This window comes from Canis lupus, chromosome 3 (genome assembly GCF_003254725.2).
Source record: "Canis lupus dingo isolate Sandy chromosome 3, ASM325472v2, whole genome shotgun sequence".
In the NCBI taxonomy this organism is placed as follows: domain Eukaryota; kingdom Metazoa; phylum Chordata; class Mammalia; order Carnivora; family Canidae; genus Canis; species Canis lupus.
In genome coordinates, this window is record NC_064245.1 from 100824 (window position 1) to 111467 (window position 10644).

The 10644-nt window shown below is 44.0% G+C and overlaps 1 protein-coding gene across 3 annotated transcripts; it reads right to left on the reverse strand.

Annotated features, from left to right (window-relative positions):
• Positions 1-3084: 3084 nt before the first annotated feature.
• SRP19 (signal recognition particle 19) lies at positions 3085-10401 on the reverse strand. Of its 3 annotated transcripts, XM_025437532.3 has the most exons (5): positions 10247-10401; positions 9870-9945; positions 7678-7749; positions 7463-7574; positions 3085-5453 (listed from the first exon to the last, which is right to left on the reverse strand). In XM_025437532.3, exons 1-5 carry the CDS (start codon positions 10285-10287, stop codon positions 5320-5322), a joined length of 435 nt encoding a protein of 144 aa, XP_025293317.1. In that variant the 5' UTR covers positions 10288-10401; the 3' UTR covers positions 3085-5319. The 3 variants fall into 3 exon arrangements, with proteins under 3 accessions (XP_025293317.1, XP_048963785.1, XP_048963787.1); XM_049107828.1 differs by lacking the exon at positions 7678-7749; XM_049107830.1 differs by lacking the exon at positions 9870-9945 and having other exon boundaries at positions 10247-10372.
• Between the last annotated feature and the right edge of the window lie 243 nt (positions 10402-10644).

A 10644-nucleotide genomic window follows, 5' to 3' on the forward strand; every position in this document is an offset into this window, starting at 1 on the left:
GAGGTCAAGAATCCCAAGGTCTGGAGAGTTTGTCTTAGCTCATTAGTTCACCAGGCATGTGCTTCCTGATGCTGCTCTAACACATTGCCACAAGCATAATAGCTCAAAACAGTAGACACTTAGTAGCTTACGGTTCTGGAGGTGAGACATCCAAAAAAGTGTGCAGGGCTGCGTTCCTTCTGGAGACTATAGGGGGAGAATCTTTTTTCCCCTTATTTCCTTCAGCTGGAAGCTGCTCGCATTCATTGGCCTGTGGCCCCTTAGTCCTGCAACTTCGGCCTTTTAGAAGGATCCTAGCAGGCTACATTCTCCCGCTGAAGATACTTCACATCTGCAAGGCCTTTTGCCATGGAAGGTAATATTCACAAAGGGTTTTTTTTTTTTTTGGGGGGGGGGTGGTGGTGGTGGACAACATTATCCAGCCTACCACACCTAATCTCTTTGGTAGAGAAACTTCATTATAAAGTCCCCAAAATCTTGGGGCACCTGGGGGCCTCACCGGTTGAGCATATGCCTTCGACTCAGGGCGTGATTCCAGAGTCCCAGGATCGAGTCCCACATCGGGCTTCCCCCTCAGGAAACCTGCTTCTCTGCCTTTCTCTGTGTCTCTCATGAACAAATACATAAAATCTTAAAAAAAAAAAATCCCCAAAATCCAAATAACTCCATTGAGAAATCTTAATATTGGGAGGGAACTTAAAAAAAAAATGAATAAATACCTATCCTCTTCCAAGTGGAAGATTGGCAGTTTGTCCTACAGAGACAGTGAGTACCTTTGGAGTGGGAGGACATAGGAAGAGTCAAGGGAGGGAAATTGTGTTAAAAACAGGACTGATGGGGATCCCTGGGTGGCGCAGCGGTTTGGCGCCTGCCTTTGGCCCAGGGCGCGATCCTGGAGACCCGGGATCGAATCCCACATCGGGCTCCCGGTGCGTGGAGCTTGCTTCTCCCTCTGCCTGTGTCTCTGCCTCTCTCTCTCTGTATGACTATCATAAATAATAATAAAAAAAATGTTTAAAAACAGGACTGAGTGATTCATTGCTGAGACCCATTTCGCCCCATCTTCCCCCACTGGGCTCCCAGACCCTTATCCTCCTGGAAGCTTGTCGGACTCCTCTAGGGAACAGATCAGGCTAAGAGGCAACGTTTCTGATCTTGGAAATTTTCCCTAAAAGGCTATGGGAGCCAGATACCCCTCTAGGGAGACAGTCTACAAACCCCTTATGTGCTCAGAATGTCCAGTCAACTTTTATGTTTTTTACTCTTAAATTTAGCCATCAGTGTATAGCAATACAAAACCAAAAAACTCGTGAGTCTAAGGAAAGCAACCTAACATATCAGGAATCAAAATTAAACAGAAAAGGAAACTGGAAATAAAAAAATATAAACCATATCTTTTGAGAAATAAGGATCACACCTATGAATTAAGAACAGAAATCAGGTCACCTAGGTGGCTCAGTTAAGTGTCTGACTCTTGGTTTCGGCTCAGGTCATTATCTCAGGGTTGTGGAACTGAGTCCCGGGTTGGCTTGATGGTCAGTATAGAGTCTGCTTGAGATTCTCTCTCCTTCTCCTCCTCCAGCTTGTGCTTTCTCTCAAATACATAAATAAATCTTTTTAAAAAATGCTAGAAAAAAGAAACATTCAGATGACGAGAGCTTGGAGAAGTTGAAAATACAAGAAAAATGAGAAGTTCAACAGAGGGGCTGGAAGAGCTAAGGAATTCTAGGAGATAGAACATAAATAAGCAAAGAAATGGAAATGGAAAAAAAAATGAGAAAACTACGAACTAGTCCAGCACATCCAATACCCAAATAAGGAGTCCCAAGATCAGAAACGGTAGAAAAACCATTGATGAAATTTTCAAGAAAATTCCCAGAACTGAAGAATACAAGTTTCCAAATTGAAAGGGTCCATCAGGTACCCAGGACAATAGACAACGAAAGGGCCCACACAAAGCACACGATTGTGATATTTTAGAATACCAAGATGTGGTTAGTTTCAACAAGAAAAATGTGGGTGACAAAAGATCATGAACTACAATGGCTTAGACTTCCCTGCAGCTGTAACATTAGAAGACCATGAAGAAATGTCCTTGAACTTCTGAAATAAAATGATTTCCAATTCTAATTCTATACTTAGCCAATCTGTGTGGGGGTAGAATCATGACACTTTCGTACGAGGTCTAAGGACATTTATCTCCCTTGTGTTTTTCCCAGGAAGATCCGGAAGATGGGCTCCAAACAAGTGACCCAAGGAAGAATGCATAGGATATCGTAATACAGGATGTACAAAACAGCAAAGAAGTAAAGCAAGTCACTCTGGTGAAGAGAACCCAGAGTGAAGCTGTGCACTAGGCCTACAGGGTAATAGGTAGAGACTAGAGCCAGGTTAAAGGTTCCAGAAGAAACTTCTTTAAAAAGGTGAAATTAAACTATCTGATGTGAACAGTTAGGTACTTACAAACCTACTTATCTCCACACCCAGCATGGAGCCCAACACGGGGCTTACTCAAGACCTTGAAACCAAGACCTGAGCTGAGATCAAGAATCAGATACCCAACAGACTGAGCCACCCAGGTGCCCTTGAACAAACTTTTTTATAAAAAGATTTGAGAGAGATCACAAGCGGAGGGGCAGAGGAGAGTGAGAATCTCAAGCAGACTTCATGCTGAGCTCGCAGCCTGAGTCGGGGCTCGATCGCTCCCATGACCCTGAGATCATGACCTCAGCTGAGATCAAGAGTCGGATGCTTAACTGCACCACCCAGGTGGTGAACAAACGTTTTGAAAGGACATTTTGATAACTGATAATTTATGAATGAATTTTAAAAACTAAGCAGATAAAATTAGCTCTGAGGAAAACACAAATCCAGAAAACAAAAACAATAGCATACTTCAGTGTTTCTCACTTTAATGTGCATAGTTGTACGTAGGGAATCTTAAATTCTGGGCTGGGGGCCAGAGTTTCTGCATTTTTCACAATCTCCTTTCACAGCACAGGGGAGACCAGTGCTGCTGGGCCCCTGACCATACTTTTGAGTAGCAAAGTACAGCTATGAATGAAATACAGGATAAACTATGAGTAGTGATTAAAATAAGTTTATTGTTAGGAGGGAGGATGGTAAGTATACATTAGGGGTGAAGGAAAACTAAAGCGCCCTCTTCTATAGATGCAAGTTAATGCCCAAAACTGAAATTATTAAAACTAGCTGGCCCTTTAAATTATGTATCATATTGGTAATAAAGTTCTTAAAAAGTAGGCAAAGGATGTGAATAGAAATCACTGAAATGAATACAAATGGCATTTAAACATGACTAAATGCTCAGTCTTGTTCACTAGAAAAGATTCTATTTTCGACTTGACTAAGAAAGGTTCAATTATGCACTGAATCCAACTGTGAAGAAACAGCCAACACAATGTTGCAGCAAGAGTTCTGAAACCTTTTCTGACAACCTTCACTGCCCCATAACCAAAGTAATTTTAGACACAGTCATCTTTCTGTGACAAATTTTTAAGGTGACTGCCCCCAATACCCAGTCTCAACTTTCTTCCTTGGCTGCCTCTATTTTCATTACTGAAAAAGCCATATAGTCCCTCCCCTGGCACCTCTTGCAGCTAAAGATGGACCTGAGCTACAGTTCTCCACAATGGGACTTCATGAAAGTTGGCTGGGAGGGATTTCGAGAAATCTTTAGCTTTCCTTTTAAGGGGGGAGGCAAAGTGGCTGGCACAGCTATCTTTTCATTCTGCCTTCAACTCTGATGTGACATTTGATGCTCCATCAGTCCTGTTATAAACTTGAGACAACAATCCTAGGGATGCTGGAAACCATGGATAGTGGAATGGAAATAAAGAAGAGAGCATCACTGAGCAGCTGAACATTCATAACAACCTTTGGATTTCAGGCTTTTCCCAAAAAAATAATTCCTGCTTAAGATCCTCATTGTTTTGTTACACAAACATATTCATAAGTGATACATTTTCTAGTGGGCTGCTTGGATACTGCCCCAATATTTATTTTTAAGTCAAATATATAAACTGCTATACTATTATGTTCACTCTAAGACATGTTAACAACACAAATTATTAGAGGAAAAAGAAGTAAAGACTCTAATATCTCTCCTTGCATGTCCTGGATCATCTTCATAAAACTTGGGTAAGTCCATCTAAAACTCTGGGTTCACTTATTTTGTGATCAAGTGGAATTTCTCAAGCAATAAAAACTTACAGAAAATGGGATTTACTAGAAGGATATAACGTACAATTCATAGAATTCACAGAAGAGCCTCAAGAACTTAGATATTTGTAGACCATTACGTATGTTAGCTGCCATCACCTGTATGTCCATGTTTCTGATCCAGATTTAAATTCCTGAGAAATAAAGCATTGGCCTGGCTGGGGTCATACCCTGTGTTCAAGAGTCAGCCCTGTAATTAACAGCCCTTCCAGAAGCATATGGAGACAGAGAAGGCAGTTCCCCAAATGATGCTCAGCAGACAAATGGCTGGACGGGGACTTTCCTTTCACAAAACTACCACTTTCAGAAACCGTGCTTTGGAATAAAGGCAGAATCACCAATCCAATTCAGTTTCTTGAAAAAAAAAGTACATATCAAGGTGTTAAAGTGTGGATAATTTTAGAATTCCAATTAAAATAATGTTCTTAAACCTACAGAGAAAGCAAATCTAAAGCTTAAAATCCAGGACTTTCCATACATCAAAAAAACTAGCAATTGAACATTCAATTATGACAAATGATTAAAATAACAGGAGCTATAGACTGGCTGGCTGTTCATAAAGGTCCAAGAGGATTTAACCATTTTCTTCTAGTTTTAAGCTCACACTAAGCTTCCACTACCCATTTATTCTCTTAAATTATTTCCTCTACTGGCATTGATTCACAAGCAAAGGAGCAAAAGCTACAAAAGTCAGTTTCAAATTTTATTTCATTAACTAGACGTTGAAGAAAATGTGTATTTCGAATCTTTAAACTCATTTATCTAAAACATGTTTACACACAGGACAGATACAGGATTTCAAGTAACTTATGGTAGAGTTCACTGTCCATTTAAAAGTATGCTTCTCTCTTCCACAAAAACTGCGTTGAAAAGCAAACAAAATTTTCTTTTATACTGCGTAAGAGCTAGATGCAAAGTTCTGATGCAAATTTACTTCACTGTCAACTCTGATGCTGAAGCTGAGAGGCAGAGATGTCCATAGTTCGGTTAAATGATGCAAATAAAAAGCTGTTTCTCTTAAATTAGAAGCCTTCGTTCATGGTCTCTCTCAGTAGTACCAGATGTGGTTCCCATACGCGGTCACTTCTTCTTCTTTCCTTTTCCTTTTTTACTTCCCTCTCCTTGCTGAAGACTTTGGTCCCCACCTCCTGTTTTTTGTGTCCTTGTTTTTAGTTTAGGTATCATTTCTGCTGCATACAACATTACTGACTTACCTGGGAACAAGAAGTTAGGCTTAGTATATACTCTAAGGACTAAGACCTATAAGCTCATTAATCTGAAAATCATAAAGTTCAAGAAACTGTCACCACATGAGGAAAATGACAGATTAAAAAAATATATATATAAAGACAGGACATTTATATATATATAAATATAAAGACAGGACTTACTCCTGTGGGAGCTTTCCTGGAGAAAATGTGCTAAGAACAATACTGAAATATTAAACTGAACAAAATAAAAATTTTAAACATTTTATTTGAAATGCAAATCTTGGTCCTGGTTCTAGTAGTTGACTTGAAGATCAAAGAAGCTGAAATACAACAATTTGGAACCAGAGACATGGTATCATTGATTTTAAGCTAAAGAAACATGCAGCCTCTCAATCTTGTAACAAAAACCCAAAGTCATCCAGCAACAAAAGATGTTACTCATGCGCCCAGATGATTTACTGTGCACAGGTACCCTGCTCTGTGCACCAACTACCTCCTCCAGATCTAGTAGCTACTTTCCACACTCTGAGCCCCTCAGCTCTTTCTCTTTATTTTTTCTTATTGGACACAGCAACATTTTTCAACTGTAATTTTTACTTATATTTTATTTACTGGTCTAAAGTTTTTTGTCTCTTGATTGTTGTCTTTTGCATTTTTTAAAAAAGATTACATTTCAGAGAGTGAGCGAGAGTGAGCATGAGCTAGAGAGAGGGGTAGAGGGAGAAGCAGGCTCCCCATTGAGCAGGATCCTGGAATCATGACCTGGGCTGAAGGCAGATGCTTAACGAACTGAGAAACCCAAGTTCACCTGTCGTTTGATTTTTAAAAGATAGTAAAGGAAGATGTCAAAGAGTAGAAATACACTAGAATATACTATCTGTTATTACAGAGTCAGAATCCTGTTTTTAGAAATATCTACCTATCTGGACAGGTTTTAGCACAAAAAACCCCAATCTATTTTAATTAAACTAAAAGTCATTTAATTGTCAGTTTGAGGTTATTGTGACAGGAAAAAAAAATCAACAGTTCCATTTAAGAAGTTTACTTTTTTAGAAATAAAGAATTCAGAGAAGAATTACGTGCAAAAAAAAAAAAAAAAGATTCATCTTCCCAAAACTCATAATTAGTTATTTTGGAATACTGATGTCCAATTCTGTTTAGTTTTTTTTTTTTTTTTTAAAGACATAAAACACTAGAGGGGTGCCTGGGTGGCTCAGCTGGTTGAGCATTTGCCTTCGGCTTGGGTCATTATCCCAGGGCTCTGGGATCAAGCCCCACATCAGGCTCCTATTCCACGGGGAGCCTGTTTCTCCCTCTGCCTCTGCCTGCTGCTCCCCTTGCTTTGTGCTGTCAAATAAGTAAATCTTCAAAAAAATAAATAAAGAAAACACTATAGAGAGAATATTAGTCTTCTCTGACCACCATCACTGTGACCCCACTTCCCACCCCCTGCTCATCAATAGGTTACCTTCTATTTTAACACTGGGGTTTTCTTTCAGTCCATTTAAAAAATTTACACATATAATATCAATAAACAGCATTTTATATATACATGCAAATAAACAGTAACATTTTGTCTTTAAATGTACCACAGTGGTATCACACCATGCATTTCTTTTGCTGTTTTCACTCAGTATGGCTTTTTAGATTAATGACAGAAATTATTAACAGACCTCAAAGGCCTCCAGGATCTGAAATGAAAATTAACATCTGACCATTCAATAATCTTACATTCTTAACCTGGGAATAATGACAGATTTCCAGAGGTTTATAAAAAGTTCATAAAACAAATTTTGAGAAATGATTAGTAGGTTTGATCACATTCTCAGAGATCCTTTATTTAAAAGAAGTGAGAGCCACTGTTTTCCTTTATCTCAGCAGTAGTCCTTTCCTAAATTCATCTGCAGAACGCAAATTATGTTACCTTTTAAAAGGTTAGTTTTGGAACCTTTTTTGCAGAGTAGAGGAATAACCTGTCCCCAGACTTTATTCGTTCATTAAAAAAAGCTTACGTGATGGGAACTGTACGAGACAGAGGCTGCCGTCTTCCTGCTTGAGTTGGACCCGGACTCTGCCCCTGTACTGAACATCACGATTCCACTCTCTAGAGTACATTTTATTTTTCTAACATAAACAAAACAAAACATACACAAAAAACAGGCTTTAAAAAGTTGTTACACCAGTGAGACTAAGTAGGAAAAATAGTGAAGAAAGAACCACCTCTTACCTCAAGGAATACATTAAGTCCAACTGCTGAGCACACATCTTGAATCTCAGTAGCTGTAGGATTTTCAACAGCCTGAACAGTTAAAAACAACAACACTCAACAGCTAACCTTAAGTAGCTGCTGCTATATTGTTGCATAAATCATTTCAAATATGAGGATCACAACACTTACCAAAACCTTAGACTGCTGTTTCCACTGTAATTTTTAATATTGCAGGAATAACACTGATTTCACACTGTGTGTCCATCTCCCTTCTAACAGAACATGAACATCACAAAGGCAGGGCCGGTTTGGTTTATCAGTAGATTCCCAAGTATCTGGCATGATACTGATCAAACTACTACAGGTACCACCACGTAAGAAAATTGTTTGGTAGTATCCACTAAAGCTAAACACCTGCATTCTTTATGGCTGTGCAATTCTACTTTTAGGTATGCATCCAAGGATAAAAAACATGTTCTGTAGAAGACAAGCTCAAGAATGTTGACAGCATGGGTATGTATAATAGCCTCAAATTAGAAACCACCCGGTTATCTATCAACCGTAGAATGAATGGGCTGTGATACGCTGAATACAATTCAGCACTAAAGAGCAGTGGTTTTCAGCAAGGCATTTTTGCCCCATGACATTTAGCAATGCTAGGAGACGTTTTTACTTGTCACAGGAGTCAGGGAAGGCACTGGCATCTAGTGGGCAGAGGCCAAAGATGCTGCTCAACAACCTAAGATGCACAGACCAGACCCCATAACGAAGACTAATCTGGCTCAAGATGTCAGTGGTGCTGCTGCTGAGAAACCCTGCTACAGAGCAATGGGAATTAATAAGCCACACGAATAAGCGTGAATAAATTTAAGCTTAAAGTTTGGTGAAAAAAGACGGACAGTGAAATACATAGTGTATAACGCCTTTTACATAAAACTCAAAAACAAGCAAAAGTAATGTATTGTGTTGGAAGTTAGGACAGTGGCTATCCCCGTTTGTGAGTACATGTGGTGTGAGAAGTGACTGGAGAAGGCAGAGCAATCTTCCTGGGTACCAATCACGTTCTTTTTTTAATCTGGGTGCCTGGTTTACCCATGTGTATTCAGTCTGTAAAAGTTAATCAAGACACACACCTGTATGTACGCTGTACATCAATGCAGTTAAAACCAAGTCGGTTATTCTCCAAAATACGTGAGAGCTTGCTGGCAGAGGCCCGTCACGGGGGTTGCACTACCCTGGCTCAGGGCCCTAGTGGCTCTCCCACCCAGGGCAGCAGAGCACACTTCCCTTCGCATTTAAGTAGCAAAACCGGAGACATTAACACAAAAATAACGCATTGCTTCAGGCCAAGTTGCCTCGGATCCGTTGTTAGATTGCAAAATCTAAGCAACTCTTAAAAAGCAACATGACATTAATTTTGAAAGTAAGAAGTGGGCAGCCCAGGTGGCTCAGCGGTTTAGCTCCACCTTCAGCCCAGGGTGTGACCCGGAGGTCCCGGAATGGAGTCCGACGTCTGGCTCCCTGCATGGAGCCTGCTGCTCCCTCTGCCTGTGTCTCTGCCTCTCTCTCTGTGTCTCTCATGAATAAATACATAAAATCTTAAAATAAATAAATAAATAAATAAAAGGCAGCAGCTACAAAGCCCCATCACTTGGCATTAGGCACTTGCACACAGGCCAGCAGGCCAACTGAGAACTTGAATTTTCCCATCCAAACAGCGCAAGGGAGAAATCCTATTATTCAAAACTGTGACACCCTAGTTTTCAGAAGTATTAATTTTAAACTTTACCCCTCCAAAACACACACACACACACACACACACCAGACAAGAGACATAAAACCATAAAAGTCAACAGATCTAAACTCTCTGCACGTCTCGGGGCACCTGGAGGCATCGGACGGTTGACTCCGGCTCAGCCTGCGGTCTCCGGGCGGCGGGGTGCAGCCCATGCGGGGCCGCGCAGCAGGGAGCCTGCTGGGGGGTCTCTCCCCGCACCCCCCGCCCCTTACTCTGCTCCCTGCGGGTCTGGCTCCGTGACCCGAGTGCCCCCGGGCACGAGGCTGCCGCGCGGTGTCCTCCGCCGGGGGCCGGGCAGCCCGCAGACAACCGCCTGCCGACCCCTGCCGCGCGGGCTCGTCGGGCTCCGGCCCCCAGCGCCCCGCCAGGCCGGGCGACCAGGGAGGGCCCCGCAGGCGCAGGCCGCCCTCACCTTGCTGATGGGGATGCGCCGGCCCTCGGCGATGGTCTTCTTGTTGTTCAGGTACGCGGGGTAGATGCAGATGAACCTGCGGAGGAAGCACGGCGGCGTCCACACCCGCGGCGTCGGGGTCGCCGGCGCCCGGTCCCCGCGGACGCCGTTGCCCTCCGGGTCGCCCCCCTCCCGCTCCACCGCCTGGGAGGGAAACCACCTCCCGGGCCCGCGGAGCTCGCCGGGCGGTCAGGCCCCGGGTCGGCAGCCACCAGGCCGGGCCGCCGGGGCCGCTCCGCGCGGCGGGACCCCGTGACCGCAGGGCCGCGGACTCGCCACGCCTCGGGCGCGGGGGGCGGGGGCGGGGCGGAGGCGGCGCGCAGGACCCCGGGACCCACCTGTCCTGCTCGGCCGGGGACCGCGCGGCGGCGCACGCCATCTCCGCCGGGGACCGGGGCGCGCGGGCCGGAAGCGCGCGCGGAGAGCCCCGGGACCACCCCGGCTTCCGGCGGAAGTCCCGCCCGCCGCCCGCTAGGCGGCCGAGCGCCGTCGCTCGTTGGCCATGGCACCTGTCGCTCAGCGCCTGCGCCCCCTAGTTGTGACGTTGTGACGTGGCGTCCGCGCGCCCGCTCTCGCGAGAGGCTGCCCAGGGCCCCCCCCCCCCCCCCCCCGCTGTCCCCCGGGGCGTGTCCGCGCCGAGCTGCCCGCCGCGGGCTCCGCTCACCCTCGAGGCGGCCCCGGGCGCGGGGTCAGCTCAGAGGCCACCGGCGCTCAAGTCCCCGCGCTCCGGGCGCCG